The sequence below is a fragment of the Anomaloglossus baeobatrachus genome, chromosome 1 (assembly GCF_048569485.1).
Source record: "Anomaloglossus baeobatrachus isolate aAnoBae1 chromosome 1, aAnoBae1.hap1, whole genome shotgun sequence".
In the NCBI taxonomy this organism is placed as follows: domain Eukaryota; kingdom Metazoa; phylum Chordata; class Amphibia; order Anura; family Aromobatidae; genus Anomaloglossus; species Anomaloglossus baeobatrachus.
Genome location: NC_134353.1, coordinates 360,146,602 through 360,163,346, shown reverse-complemented (window position 1 = coordinate 360,163,346; position 16,745 = coordinate 360,146,602). Strand labels below are relative to the sequence as shown.

Below are 16,745 nucleotides of genomic sequence, written 5' to 3'. Positions count from 1 at the left end.
CACTGACCCCAGTAATGTGTATGCCCCCCACTGACCCCAGTAATGTCTATGCCCTCCACTGACCCAAGTAATGTCTATGCCCTCCACTGATCCCAGTAATGTGTATGCCCCCCACATTTTCATTGAATCTTATTGTTGTTTAACTTACTGTTTGTTTATGAAGGGATAGTATATACTATATACAGTATTGGGTAGAACTGAGCTAATTACATTAGTCCGGCCCTCTAAAACCATCCCAATTTCTCATGCGGCCCCATGGGAAAATTAATTGCCCACCCCTGGTCTAAATGGTTCTTTAGGCATTTTGCCTTCTGCATCTACTTTTGTCTTTTCTATGAGAATTTCTACTTTGGAATATGTTCTAAAGCTTTTTTCTTGTTGTAGGAAAGTCAAGAATACCCCTTTCCCCTTATTAATGAGTCATATAATATCCAAAGAAAGAATATGAATCTTTCACTTGAATAATACATTGACTAAAGTCTGAATCCAAACATAAGAATTTCCCATTAATAAGAATTTCCCATTAATCAGCCTTTAAAAACAGCACCTTATACTGCAATAATTCCCCCATCATAGCCCTTTTCTGTAATAATCTCCCTCATCCTGTAATAATGCCCCCCTTCCTGACCCCATCCTTTAATAATGGCCCCTGTCCTGTAATGATGTGTCGCATCCTGTAATACTGGCCATCGACCTGGGCCTTTTCTGTAATAATAATGTTCTCCTGACGCTTTCCTCAAACATATTTAAACATAAAAGCAAACGATTTTTCTTACCTTGTCTTGTATTGTGCCCTATTGGTTCTCTATAGCTGACGCAGGGGGGCAGGCAGCGCATGGAAGTGACATGGAAACTTCACAACTAACTCTCTGCAAATGTGATTGTTTCACCCTTGCTATTGTAGAGAATGATACCATCTGGTACCCAATTGATGGTTAGAGTAAAACTATATATACTCAAAATAGTTGTCAGTCAAATACTAGTTCAGCTGATGGCTATCATTGTGTACTGCTGGGTTATTAAGGGGATAAACCGCTGTCAGGACTGAGCAAAACAAAGGACTGAGCATGATGAAAACAATGGAAGTGTATTGAAGTCAGGACTGAGGGAAACAAAGGACTGAGCATGATGAAAACAATGCGATTGTATTGAACTTTTATAACTTTTATTGGTTTCATGGATTTCCCTACTTAAAAAAATGAAAAAATATAGAAACAGAAAGATCATCTAGGTTGCTACTATAAATCTGCAAAAAAAACTCTGAAAACACAGAAATCAAAAATAATTTTGTTGCAATATTTATCTAATCTCTAATATAACATTATGTACGACTCAGCAATCAGACAGTATTCTTCAGTTGAAAGGCAACTACTAGGAACTTTAACAAACAGTAAGGCATAAGCATATCTGATAATACATCTCAGAAATATTTACGACTAATGTGACCTTATATTGACTCATATTTTACTGTCACATTTACTATCATCTTGTAGATTATAAAGAGGACTGGCTAATGGGATAAAAGGCTTGTTGGAAGTTACCAATATTGCTGTACTTGTATACACATGGTCCAGGCAATTTCATTTCTGTGTTTGTTTTCTTGAAGCAACTTATCTGGACTGGGAAAATTGTCCTGTCCCAAGATTACCATACCTGTTTTATCTTACCACTTACAATGCCATCATGTGATCATCCAGGTTTGCTATGCTATGTGGAACTACTCACAAGACTCACCATCTGTAGACCTGATCTTCATAGCAGTTTGGTAGACATGGTGCTAATACCCCAAGCCTGTAGACAATATATCGTAAGCCCGACAGTCACATGTGGCTCCTGAGCCAGAGGTTGGTGACCACTGACTTAACGGCAATAACCGAGGCATGGCCGAGTAATAGTGGAAAATTAGCTTATCTTTGTCAAACTTGGCTAAAGGAGACATTTTAATACAGTTCTTTTATTCAACAAGATGTTTAATATACAGATTTTTACAATAAATAATGCCCAAGCAGAGCTGTCAATTCAAGAGTTCAAAGACAATTCATAAAAAGAATGGAAAGTCTGTGGCTGTGTCTTTTAGAGAAGTGATTCAGAGGGTATATATCCAGATCTACACTTCGGCTGAGTTGGCTTTGGACCTCGATGTGATCTGCAGTGCTTGATCCGTACACTACTACTTAGTGGTTACATTATCCAGTTATTATGATTGCAACAATTAGTTTACTACTTACATTCAAAGCTGCTGTTGCTATAATCAACATAACATTTGTATAAGTATCTTTTGTTTTCCAATTAGTAAGTAAAAAAAAAACTAAACAAAGTAGTTAAATGCTGAATAGTCTAGAAATAAAAACAGCAATTGGTAAAAAATACAATAACCCAACAGGTTAAATGTCATAACTTGTTCTATCCTCATATTTACACCTTACAAATTATACAATGTTCTGTCCTTGACAAAACAACATTTATGAAGCCAATGCATAGTAAAATAGAGTGCAAGTAGGCTTAGTGTGCAGCGACACATATTTGTGGCCAAGTTACTGCATTCTAGAGTGGAGCATAAACATTCGAAGGATTCTGATCCAGCAGCCATATCGGTAGTCCATGGTTGCCACATCAGAACACAGTAAAACCTCTTACTACATATGACATTCTTGGTGTCTTCTGAATAGTAAGTCGCTGTGGCATCATCCATTTGTGATGCCACAATGTAATTACGTCACAGGACCACTAATCAAAAAATGCATCAGGGATGCCACAGGTACCAGGAGGTTCACAGGACTGAAGTCTGGCTCAACCTAATCTTGCTCAACTGTACTATATAGTATCTTTAATGTATCTATCGTTCATGAAATTATCATATATAATAGATATAATCGAAACACAATGATGAATAGACCATTTCCTTAAGGATTCTGTCTCTTATTTTGCAAATGTTTATGCATCTTCTTCGTCGTCACTGACACCCATATTGTTTCCTGTACTGTTGAGGTCTTTTTTACTCTTCACATACTCCCTTTTTATATTTTCCAGTTCAACAAGCTCTGCTTTGAATTTTTCCATGTGTGCTACACGACGATTCCTCACAAGCTTCATTGGAAAAGGATTCAATTCATTGAAGGCAATATTCATTAATTTCCTGAGAATTTATAGAAAAAGAATATACAGCTTGCTTAAATTGGGTTGGGTCTCTGTCACAATCTTGGAATAGTTTATGCAACAATAAAAACATTTGTAAAAAAACAAATAATTTCGAACTTGATATACACTGATGAGCAAAAGGCTAACAATGTTTTGAACATTTGATTTTCTAGCTAAATATCTCTCCATCTACTACAGATTTGAGAATGAGACTACCTTTTTATTTTATAGACAATCATCTTGACTATCTCATACATACATTTGACTTGCATCTAGTTACCATATGAGATTAGTTATGCAGACTCTTGTCATGTCACTGCAGTGCTACGGTTTTGCTCCAGGTGCTGAAAAAATCTTTTTCTTCCTGTTCTCACATTACCTAATAGCTCAGTGTGTTATTAGGATTATGCCCCACAAAACGTCACTGGTTCAAATTGAGGAGCAGCCATGAAGTTGATTTCCCAAGAAAAGAGAAACGGCATAATCCAGCTCATCAATAGCGGTCTGTTGGCCAAGAATATTGGCAAACTGCACCACGTGAGTGCCATGACAGTTGGAGAATTTGAAACGAAGCCCACTCATCCATTCAAATGCCAAGAGGTGGATGTCCTGGCAAAATATTGGAATCAACAAGTCTGCTCATCATAAGGTCTATCAGTTTATATTACACAAGTCTGCAATGGTGACCGGAAAAACGGTGAAGAAGCCTTGACTTCAATATCATCATAAGAAGTGTCGGTTCAAGTTTGCAAAAAGTATGAAAAGTCGACAGTAGAAGAATGGAAACAGGTGATTTGGACCAATGAGTTAAAAGTCAATAGACCAGGCTCTAAAAGGTAAAATTGGGTCTGGAAGAAACAAGGGGAAAAGGAGATGACGGATTCAGAAATTGAAGGGACTGTCAAGTTCAGTGGAGGAACCCTGATGATATGGGGTTGTTTCACAGCCAAAGGCATTGGATACTTGACCAGGATCAATGGCGGTCTCAATGCTCAATGTGAGTATCCTACATGATGGAGCTAGTTCGTACATTTGAGTACTATGGGTATGATAAGGATGACATAGTGTTTCAGTAGGACAACGACCCAAAACATATATTAAGATTGAAGAAAAAATGGTTAAATGGCAATGAAGTAGAGGTTCTGGATGGGCCCCTACAATCTCCAGATCTCAACCCAATTGAAAACGTGTGGGTAGAGGTGAAGAAAAAGCTGTATATAAACCCAAGTGAGTCGACCAGTATGCACCAACATTGGGAACGTGTAGAAGAGACCTGAGATCAGATTTTGGACAAGACATGCTTGAATCTGATCAAGAGTTTGCCCAGAAAGGTTCAGAAAGCCAAAAATGGATTTACAAAATACTAACCGAATAATAAAACTTAATATTTAGAATTTTAAGAGCAAAATAGTGACAATGCAATGACATTACAAACATTTGTATAACTAATTATATGCTAAATAGTTGTAAGTCAAATATATGTATGAGATAGCCAAGATGATTGTCTGTAAAATGAAGGCAGTCTCATGCTCTGAGCTGTAGTGGATGGTAAGATATGAAGCCTGAAAGTCAAAAGTGTAAGACATCGTTACCCTTTTGCTCGTCAGTGTATAGTGTACAGTGTTGCTGTCATGAATTATTAATTATGTCTTCAGCATTACAATAGAGAATCCCATCTTCTAATAATAATGAGGTGACTCTAATCATTCTCTCCTAGTCTATACAGCAAGGCTGACAACAGGTCCACAGAAAGCAGGACGTTATCTCATTGGCTGTATATACAGTAATAACAAAACCAAACTAAACAAAAATGTCTATAATGAAAACCTTATTTTTAATAATATATCAATTTCTGATCATACAAATTCTTTAAATTTTCTATAACATTTTTACTGGATGTCTACTTAGAATACAAAGCCCTGATTTTTTAAGACTAGCTTGAAAAACAAGGAGGGGTAAAGTGTGAGGTGCCTGATTAAGGCTGCTTTCATATCGGCAAAAAAACCGCAAAACGCATATGACTGGATGCTGTGGATTGCATGTGCAACGCATGCAACCGCAATTGTTATTTTACCGGATCCTTCTGCAGCGGGACAAAGAATTTATTGGCCGGCACTGGAGTCAGCTGATCGGGAGTCAGCTGACTCTTGATCTCACAGCCCGCACACGCTGCGATGGATACAGGTTATGAAAATCAGAGGAAAAAGGGAAAAGCAACCTAGCTGATATGTTTGAAAAACTAATCTCAAACCAGATCATCTCATATGGAAAAATTGAAAATCTTTATTACCGTATTTTTCGGACCATAAGACGCACTTTTTTCCCCCCAAATGTTGGGGAAAAGTGGGGGGTGCGCCTTATAGTCTGAATGTGGTTGAGGGGAATGAGGGTGCTGCGGTGGAGCGGGTCATCAGGGCACGAGCAGGCTGTGGCAGCGCCTGCCGTGACCACGTGGGCCCGCTCATATGCACGCCCATCCTCCCGCCCATCATCTCTCAGCACTGAAGCTGACGCTAACAGGTGGGCGGGGTGATGGGCGGGGGGTGCACGCATAGTAAACAGCCAGCCGCATGATCACCCCTGGCAACTACAGCCTGGAGTGATCATGCGGCTGTATTCACTGCCTCCCGTGCATCATCATCAGCGTGGGGTGCAGTGAATCAGTACACTCACCATTCCCCTGCAGCATCGCGATGTCCTCCTGTCTGCCGGCTCAGGCTGTGTGGAGACTAGCGGCGCTCACAGCGATGACGTCATCGCTGTGCGCATGTGTCCACACACAGCTGGAGCCGGCAGACAGGAGGACATTGCGGTGCTGCAGGGATCGTGGCCGGCTCCACACAGCGTGCCGGCACAGACGGGAGGAGGAGCCATGCTGCGTGCAGCGAGGAAAGGTGAGTACAGTATAAACGTTTATTTTTATTTTTTTGTGTGCCACAGAATGCCGGACATATAGCAGGATGGGGGTATATGAGCAGGATGATGGGGGTATATGAGCAGGATGATGGGGGCATATGAGCAGGATGATGACATATGAGCAGGATGATGGCGTATATAGCAGGATGATGGCGTATATAGCAGGATGAAGGCGTATATAGCAGGATGATGGCGTATATAGCAGGATGATGGCATATATAGCAGGATGATGGCGTATATAGCAGGATGATGGCGTATACAGCAGGATGGGGGTATATAGCAGGATGGGAGCACATACCAGGATGGGGGTATATAGCATGATGCGGCCATATGCCAGGATGGAGTATATAGCAGGACAGGATGGGGTATATAGCATGATGCGGCCATATACCAGGATGAGGTATATAGCAGGATGGGAGCACATACCAGGATGACAGTATATAGCAAGATGGGGTTATACCAGGATGAGGGTATATATATATATATATATATATATATATATATATATATACACATACATATATACATATATATATATATATACATATATATATATATATATATATATATATATATATATATATACACACACACACACACACACACACACACACACACACACACAAGGCAGGAGGATCATTACCAGGATGTGGTACATTAGTAGAGAATTTGGGGACATTACCCCCATAATAGTGTCAGCAGCAGATCCTTGCCCCATAACAGTGTGTCATGACCACATTTTTTGCTTAAAATTTTATTTTCCTACTCTAAAACCAGGGTGCATCTTATGGTCAGGTGCGTCTTATAGACCGAAAAATACGGTATATAAAAAGATATAATTATTACAGAGAGATCTAAAAATTGTGAATAGGTAACATACAGGTATTAGATAAGAAATCCAGGGAAAAAGGTAAGTCTGGTGGATTACCACTGGGAAGGTAGCAAAGTAAGACAGACATATGCCGATTGCGTCATAATTACATATGCACACACTATCATAATACAATTTTAGTGCTTGCCCATAGTAATCCCAGACAGACAAGCAACCACCGCACCCCAATGCGTTTCGTGGTCTTCTTCAGGGGTTTGATCGGGAGTCAACTGACTCCTGATCTCACAACCCGCACACGCTGCGATGGACACAGGTTAACAGCAGTCACTGGCTGCTGCTGATCACGTGTTACCTGGAGTTCAGCTGAGTTCAAATCAGCTGACTCCAGTGTCGGACGATTACTTGTTTTATGTCCCGCTGCATCCATCGCAGCGTGTGAGGTCAGCTGAGTTCGGCTGACACCGGAGTCAGCTCATCTGAACTCAGGTGAACTCAGCCAGCAGAGCAAGTAATCAGATCAGCCGACTCCAGTGTCGGCCGATTACTTGATCTGTTTCCCGCTGCATCCATCGCAGACTGTGCGGGTTGTGAGTTCAGCTGATTTCAGATAAGCCGACTCCAGTGCCGGCCGAACTCAGCTTGACCTCACAGCCCGCATACGCTGTGATGGATGCAGCGGGACACAGAACAAGTAATCGGCCGACACTGTAGTCAGCTGATCTGATTACTTCTTCTGCTGGCTGTGTGGTTAGGAGTAGGGATGAGTGAGCAGTAAAATGGTCGATGGGCGAAGCCTATGTCTACTTTTTTTTTTTTAATTCATTAAAAAATTTAAAAAAAAAAACAAAAAAAACCCAAACACATAACCCTAACCCTACGGTTAGGGGTAAAAAAAAAAATGCGTGGGCTCCCGCTGCATTTTCTATTGCTAAGGGTAACCCAAGCAGCTGCTGGCTGCTAGCCCCCACTGCTTGGTGTTACCTTCACTGGCAATGGAAAATCCAGAGAAGACCTTTTTTTTAAGCCTTTTGCCCAAAAACTAAAATAAAAAAAAAAAAAAAAAGACGTGGGCTTTGCCATATTTTTTGTATGCTAGCCAGGTACAGCAGGCAGGTATGGGCTGCCCCCAACCCCCAGCTGCCTATTTGTACCCGGCTTGGGAACCAAAAATATAGGGAAGCCCTTTTTTTAATTATTTCATGAATTTCATTAAATAATTAAAAATGTGGGCTTCACCCAATTTTTGTGTTCAGCCAGGTACAACTAGGCAGCTGAGGATTGGAATCCGCAGTACAGGGTAGCCAAGCTTTCTGGCCCCCCCACTGCGAATTGCAGTCCAAAGCCACCCCATAAAATGGCGCTTTCATAGAAGCGCCATCTTCTGGCGCTGTATCCAACTCTTTCAGCGGCCCTGGTGCCGGGTGGCACGCTGGGTAATAAGGGGTTAATACCAGCTTTGTTTTACCAGCTGATATAAAGCCCGAGATTTTTAATCCATCTTTATTACTCTCCCTCTCCCCTCCACGATCCTGGTCTTCTTTCGTCTGTCTTCTTTTTTCAACTGATGCAGCTACACTAGAAAGCACGGGGGAGGAACTGCTTTCTGGGCATGCTCAGTACTTAAAACAGGATCCTGCCTACCAGAATGCGGTGACGTTTGGTAGAGCAGGATCCGCCTCATTGAAAAGCATTGCAGGTACCGCCAAAATATGAACGATTTGGTGAGATGCAATATTTTGTCAGAGGTCAAAAATGCTACAAGTAGCTTTTTTGAAAAAAGATAAAATACTGCATCTCACCGGATCCAGTGTATGCCGCAGGCAACCACAAGCGACCGCATTTTGCCGCGATTCCATTGCACATGCACTGAAATGACAACGCATTTGTAAAGGATCATATGCGTTTTGCGTTTTTTTGCCGACCGGCAAAAAAATGCTGATGTGAAAGCAGCCTAATTAAGAAGCACATGCCGTTTAATGATTCAGACAAGGTCCAAAGTGGCATTCAAATCCGTACACCTCACCACAAGTGACTGGAGTAAGTTTTGTTGAGTAATATATGCCACCATTTATCATGACTTTGACGAGTGGGGGTTGCCATGCCCGTCCAAGATTGGCCTAGTTTGGCAGAGCTGGGCAAAAACGCTGTGAAAAAGACAAAAGTCCCAACATTTTTGAGCAGTCTCATGTTATGCAAAAATGTTGAGACTTTTCAGTGCTTATTATGCCAGTTCTGTGGTATAAAAGCCTAAATGAATCAGGTCCATAGTGTTTTGATGCCAGTTGAACTGTTTTGACGCCAGTTGAGGTTTTTTAGTGTTGTAGAACTCAAACACCATATTGTCTGTGTTTTCACTGTAGCAGTGATGTCACATCACGTTGAAGGCTCACATTACAGCTGCAGCCGATCACAAAGCTCAACGAATCTGCTGATATAGACAATAAGTACTAGTGAACTCATTGATTGGCAGCAGCACTGATATGACATGTTGATGTAATATGACCGCTGCAGCCAAGGCAATGAGAGGGGAGCAATGTCGGAGAGCCGGCACTGGAGTGGGGGAGGGTGAGTACTGTCTGTCTTTCATATTTTACATTACTGGAAACGTGTGAGTTCAACTTTTCTAAAAGTAGAAATCCCCTAGAGGACCTTTTAGCTATTTGTTCATTGTTCATGTTGAGAGGCACACAGGATGCAATAGTGGAACAAAAAGTTTTTGCCTTTTTTAAATTTCGCCTCTCCGTTGTGTAGATATTCACAATAAAAGTATTTGGTATATAACGATTTAAGTCCAAGTAGTTGTTGACAGATCACAACTCATACAGGGAGAATTAGGCTATGTGCACACAGTGCGTTTTTCGCGGCATTTTTGCGTGTTTTTTGGGTGCGTTTTTGTGCTCAAAACTGCATGACTTTGCTTCTCCAGCAAAGTCTATGACTTTTCATTTTTGCTGTCCGCACACAACTTTTTTTTTAAGCTGCGTTCTTGAGCTTAAAAAAAAAAAAAAATGGACATCTCAATTCTTTCCTGTGTTTTTCCCCATGTAATGCATTGGAAAAACGCAGAAAAACGCAGAGATCAAAAACGCAGCAAAGCGCAGCCAAAAACGCACCAAAACGCGGTAAAAACGCATGCATTTTTACCGGTGCGGTTTTTACCGCGGGTGCGTTTTATGCGTTTTTAGCGGCCAAAAACGCAGTGTCAAATAAACACAGCGTGCGCACATAGCCTAAGTACACCACCCCTAGTAAAAACAGCACTTAGACTTAACTTCAGTTAACTCATCAGTTGCCAAATAATTTAATTGCTAATATCTCCTCAACAGAAATGTGAAATTGAAAACAAACAAAAACATTATGTTCAGCACTGCAATCACTATACGTATGTCCAGTTTAACAGGTTAAATCCGGTGAAAGGTCCTCGTGTTTTGCAATACATTTCAAAGTTCAATTTATTGTTGACATGCTGTTTTAAGACATGTTATTGGCATAATTCAATATGTATAAACCAACATAGAGCTATAAGGCTCTGGTCACACTGGGATTAAGGTTTCTATTTTACAGTTTGTGGATAAAAATAGAAGTAAAGAGGTCCCACCGAGGTTTGTGTTCTGTTACTAAGACACTAACCCGACTGAACAAAACCTAAGACAAAGATATAAAATGTTATTGAAGTCAATGCCTATAGCAATGTTTCTGTAAAAAGTCAAGAAAGATAATAATCTATCCAAGAACACCAATTTAAGTGAATATCAGATGATAAGTGTTTACCTGCCATCACAAATAGTCTTCGTGAAAAATGAAAGGTACTGGTAGATTTCGGTTTCATTATTCAGCTTCAAGATCTCTTCTTCGTTGTATTTAAATATTGCAAGTGCGTAGCGAAAGATAACCTGATAACGAGAGGAAGGTTTTATAATGTAAGGAAAGGAGTTTTGTGCTCAGAATAGTTCATAAGGAGGATATATACGGTATGTGTACAGTATATGTTTACAGAAAAGTTACATCTAATATATAAAGCTGTGTGTGTGTGTGTGCGCGTGCGTGCCAGCGTGCGTGCGTGCCAGCGTGCATGCGTGCCAGCTTGCGTGCGTGCGTGTCCGGGATTGGCATCTGCACCGTCGCAGCTACAGCCACAAAATTTTGCACACTCACATGTCTGGACCCCGAGAGCATCATAGGCTATGTTGTGAGGTGAAATTTTAACCCCGCGCATTCCAATTTACCAATCAATTTTGCCCCTATCTACATAATGGGAAAAAAGTGAAACGAAAAGTGTATCCGCACCGTCACATTTACAATCACGAAATTTTGCACAGACACCTCATGTGACCCAGGGAACATCGTAGAATATGTTTTGACAGGAAAATTTAACCCCGCGTTTTACAGTTACGCTCCAAAAAAGATGCCTCCATTAAAGTAAATGGAGCCTGGAACTACAGGTTATTAGTAGGAGCTGTTGCTATAGGAACAAAAGACATTCATAGTATAAGAAGCTTATATGTGAGGTAATAAGATGTCAGTGGGGAGACAGATAGAGAGAGACAGAGAGAGAGACAGAGACAGACAGGGAAAGAGACAGACAGAGACAAACAGTGAAAGAGACAGACAGAGAGACAGACAGGGAAAGAGACAGACCTGGCAAGAGTCAGATGGGAAAAGAGACAGATGGAGAAAGAGACAGACATGCAGACAGGGATAGAGAGGGGCAGACAGGGAAGGAGGAGACAGCCAGAGAGACAAAGATAGATGGGGAAAGACACAGACCTTGATAGAGAAAGATGGGGAAAGAGACAGAGAAATAGAGACAGACAAGGAAAGAGACAGACCGAGACAGGCAGACAGGGAAAGAGACAGACAGGAAAAGACACAGACAAAGACGAGGAGACAGACAGGGAAAGAGACAGACCTGGAAAGAGACAGATGGGGAAAGAAACAGAGAGATAGAGACAGACAAGGAAAGAGACAGACAGAGACAGGCATACGGGGAAAGAGACAGACGGGGAAAGAGACAGACGAGGAAAGAGGCAGACCTGGAAAGAGACAGACCTGGAAAGAGACAGACGGAGCACATTACTTGGCCAATTTAGTTAAATCTGTGTGGAATATCTGGGGTGTTGAAATATATGTTGTGAAATGCTTCTATTAGCTTAGTTTTTGTCTTTTAATAATTACATTTCTATTTTTTTGTGGTTTTTGTGTGCAGAATAAATTTTTGTTAATACATTCTATTTTGTTATTAACCCGGGCGAAGCCGGGTAGTACAGCTAGTTATACAGTAAGGTCCAGAAATATTTGGACAGTGACACAAGTTTTGTTATTTTAGCTGTTTACAAAAACATGTTCAGAAATACAATTATATATATAATATGGGCTGAAAGTGCACACTCCCAGCTGCAATATGAGAGTTTTCACATCCAAATCGGAGAAAGGGTTTAGGAATCATAGCTCTGTAATGCATAGCCTCCTCTTTTTCAAGGGACCAAAAGTAATTGGACAAGGGACTCTAAGGGCTGCAATTAACTCTGAAGGAGTCTCCCTCGTTAACCTGTAATCAATGAAGTAGTTAAAAGGTCTGGGGTTGATTACAGGTGTGTGGTTTTGCATTTGGAAGCTGTTGCTGTGACCAGACAACATGCAGTCTAAGGAACTCTCAATTGAGGTGAAGCAGAACATCCTGAGGCTGAAAAAAAAGAAAAAATCCATCAGAGAGATAGCAGACATGCTTGGAGTAGCAAAATCAACAGTCGGGTACATTCTGAGAAAAAAGGAATTGACTGGTGAGCTTGGGAACTCAAAAAGGCCTGGGCGTCCACGGATGACAACAGTGGTGGATGATCGCCGCATACTTTCTTTGGTGAAGAAGAACCCGTTCACAACATCAACTGAAGTCCAGAACACTCTCAGTGAAGTAGGTGTATCTGTCTCTAAGTCAACAGTAAAGAGAAGACTCCATGAAAGTAAATACAAAGGGTTCACATCTAAATGCAAACCATTAATCAATTCCAAAAATAGACAGGCCAGAGTTAAATTTGCTGAAAAACACCTCATGAAGCCAGCTCAGTTCTGGAAAAGTATTCTATGGACAGATGAGACAAAGATCAACCTGTACCAGAATGATGGGAAGAAAAAAGTTTGGAGAAGAAAGGGAACGGCACATGATCCAAGGCACACCACATCCTCTGTAAAACATGGTGGAGGCAACGTGATGGCATGGGCATGCATGGCTTTGAATGGCACTGGGTCACTTGTGTTTATTGATGACATAACAGCAGACAAGAGTAGCCGGATGAATTCTGAAGTGTACCGGGATATACTTTCAGCACAGATTCAGCCAAATGCCACAAAGTTGATTGGACGGCGCTTCATAGTACAGATGGACAATGACCCCAAGCATACAGCCAAAGCTACCCAGGAGTTCATGAGTGCAAAAAAGTGGAACATTCTGCAATGGCCAAGTGAATCACCAGATCTTAACCCAATTGAGCATGTATTTCACTTGCTCAAATCCAGACTTAAGACGGAAAGACCCACAAACAAGCAAGACCTGAAGGCTGCGGCTGTAAAGGCCTGGCAAAGCATTAAGAAGGAGGAAACCCAGCGTTTGGTGATGTCCATGGGTTCCAGACTTAAGGCAGAGATTGCCTCCAAAGGATTCGCAACAGAATATTGAAAATAAAAATATTTTGTTTGGGTTTGGTTTATTTGTCCAATTACTTTTGACCTCCTAAAATGTGGAGTGTTTGTAAAGAAATGTGTACAATTCCTACAATTTCTATCAGATATTTTTGTTCAAACCTTCAAATTAAAAGTTACAATCTGCACTTGAATTCTGTTGTAGAGTTTTCATTTCAAATCCAATGTGGTGGCATGCAGAGCCCAACTCGCGAAAATTGTGTCACTGTCCAAATATTTCTGGACCTAACTGTATTATATTATACTGGCCATAATATTGCTGTGCTTATAAGGAATACCCTGTGTGACAGCTACTAATTTTCTAGCTCTATCAAGTGTTGTCACTCAATCTTCTCCGAGCTGCTTCCTACTGGACTCCTGTTCAGGTCTTGAGCTAAAATGCATGGATTGGACGCAATGATTCTTTAGTAGTTTCATGAACGCTTTAATATTACCTCATACCAAAACGTTCTAAATTATTGTATTTTTTTTTCCAGGTTGGCTTCATTTAACTTTATTTTCTACCTATGTAAAATATACAGTATGTACTCATGGGCATATTAAAGACTTGTCAAGTGGATTAAGTAAGTGAGGAATAAGGGTAAGCGTGAGACATGCAAACATTTAAAAGTGCACATACACTTGATAGACGCAATCAGTGCACCGACTTTAAAGTCAATAACGTCTCATTACAGTGTACATACATAAAGCCGCCATAATGTGCCCATGATTACTGCACCATATAATACAAATAAATATCACTGACCTACTTTATACGTCAATATGGTTGAATGGAATGCCAAGCCAAATAATGTGTCAGAGTGCTCCTGATGATATCATAGCTCTATCATAATCAAAGTGCCGTTTATGGAAAGTGCCAGCCATACACCCAAGTACCAATGTAAAGGTACGGTCACACATAACGAGATCGCTAGCGAGATCGCAGCCGAGTCACGGTCACGTTTGTGCGTCACGGGCAAAATCGCTGCCCGTGGCGCACAATATCACTAGGACGCGTCACACTACTTACCTTACAAACGACGTCGCTGTGACCGCCGAACAACCTCTTCTTTAAGGGGGTGGTTCGTTCGGCATCACAGCGATGTCACCATGCAGGACACCAAGAGCAGCGGAAGGGCGGAGAGGAGGCACTGGATCGTCACTCTCATCTCGTTGCCGGAGGACGCAGGTACGTTGTTGTTCGTCGTTCCTGGGGTGTCACATGTAGCAATGTGTGCTGCCTCAGGAACGACAACCTGCGTCTTGAACGAGCAACGATATTATGGAAATGAACGACGCGTCAGCGATCAACGATATGGTGAGAATTTTTGATCGTTAACGGTCGCTCGTATGTGTCACACGCAATGACGTTGCTAACTAGGCCGGATGTGCTTCATGAATTCAATAATTAGATAAGAAATATGAGGCTTGATTACAGAATAATCCTTGTTCAAACCTTCAGAACTGAAGTCATTAGTGCAGTGGCTTGAGCATCGGGGAGGGACTTTGTGGGTCGGGTTCTCTATAATCATTCCTGCTCCTGCCTTGCCTCTTTTTCTTTATTTAAATTTCATGACTATACCACGGCCATTACTGCTGTTGGTGGCACGTGCACATTGCTATTGTAACATTGTCCTCAATAAAATGGCGCTGGAGTCAGTCCATGAACGTACCGCTATCTCCTGTGCCATTTTATTGAAGACATTGGACATAAATAAGAGCGAAGGCGGCGATTGCTCAGATTGAAATTTTTCTTCAAGAGCGCATGCACCACTGCCACTCAGTCATCTTCATAGTGTCCTCAGTAAAATGGTACAGGAGATCGCGGCACGCTCATGCAGATTCTGGTGCAATTTTATTGAAGAGAAAAGTCCCGTCCTGATGCTCAAGCCACTGCACAAATGATGTAATTTCTTAAGGTTTGAACAAAGATTATTTTGCAACCAAGCCCTAGATTTCTTATCTAAAAGGTATAATTGTAATCAGCATCCTAGTGCCATTATGGAACTGACTGCGTTTAGTTTATAGGGCTAAAACCTGGTGGTTGGTTTCCTTTAATATCACTGACATAATTTTTTTCCTTTTATACGCTCACACTAACGTATAAAAAGTTGGTATGAATTTCATTCAGAAAAGGACAATTTTTTTTCTCACTTGTCATCCATGTGCTTTGCTTTGCAATATGTTTTTTTTCTCAGCAGCTATTATTCCTTTTCAAATCATTTACAGGACCATTTACAGCGTTCTATGCTACAGAATGGTAGTGTATCCGTATAAAATGGATGCCACTAGGATTTTCTGCATGGCATCAGATTTTTTCTTGCACCCATAGACTTAAAAAGGTGAATCAAGTCTGATTTACGCATCCAGATCTGCAGTGCTTCATTAACCCCAATTGCTTTATTTTTTTCCCTCTACATAGACATATGAAGAATTTTGGATTTCTTGATTTTTTTTTTTGTTCACAGTGTTTAATGATCATGTTAAATATTTTTAAATTTTGAAAGATCTGACATTTCTGAATGCGGCGATACCAAATATGTATCTTTATTTTTATATGTAGCATCCTTATTTTTAATGGAAGAAAAGGGGGTGAATTGAATTTTTATGGGGTTTTTTAGCCCCAAATCTCCATCTCTGCCAAAAAAACCCCTACAATAGCAAGAATTTTGTTGTATAAATTCCAGCACTAAATCTGCATCTCTTGGGAAAAAAAACCCACGATTTTCTACCAGGACATGCAGCTCTGATTGAACTCAGTTCACCTGAGGTGAGGTCACTGAGTTCAATCAGTTCACCTGAGGTGAGTTTACTTTTGGTCACAGGTGGGGTACCGTGGGAACCTCCAGCTGTGACCGCAGATAAACTGAGAGTGATGTCACTACTCACAGCTGCGACTCAGTCAGTGTCTGCCTGAAGCCACAGTGTGCAGTCATGCTCTGTAATATGCCCGCACGCTGCAACATCAGAATGAAACAGAGACGAGATTATCGTGGAACCTCGTGTGGGTTACGTCGCACTTGGGTGTTTGGAGGGTTAATAAATTAGAAAAACTATTCTATTTCAAATAAAGGATTTTTTCTGTGTTTGTGTTTATTTCTTTTCACTTACAGGATAAGTAATGGGGGGCACGAAGGCAATTGGGATGAGCCAGGTAAAGTGCCGGGATTGTCTAATGGATGCG

General features: G+C 41.1%; 1 protein-coding gene across 5 annotated transcripts in view; it reads right to left on the bottom strand.

The window, feature by feature from the left end:
• Window positions 1–1,174: 1,174 nt before the first annotated feature.
• TBC1D2 (TBC1 domain family member 2) overlaps window positions 1,175–16,745 on the bottom strand; it is an 80,137-nt gene continuing 64,566 nt past the window's right edge. For all 5 annotated transcript variants that reach the window (XM_075352449.1, XM_075352452.1, XM_075352453.1 and 2 more), the window contains exons 13-14: window positions 10,658–10,779; window positions 1,175–3,136 (exon numbers count right to left, since the gene is read on the bottom strand). In XM_075352449.1, the coding sequence (XP_075208564.1) occupies window positions 2,935–3,136; window positions 10,658–10,779 (324 nt within the window). In that variant the 3' untranslated portion in view covers window positions 1,175–2,934. The remainder of the gene's footprint in view (window positions 3,137–10,657; window positions 10,780–16,745) is intronic.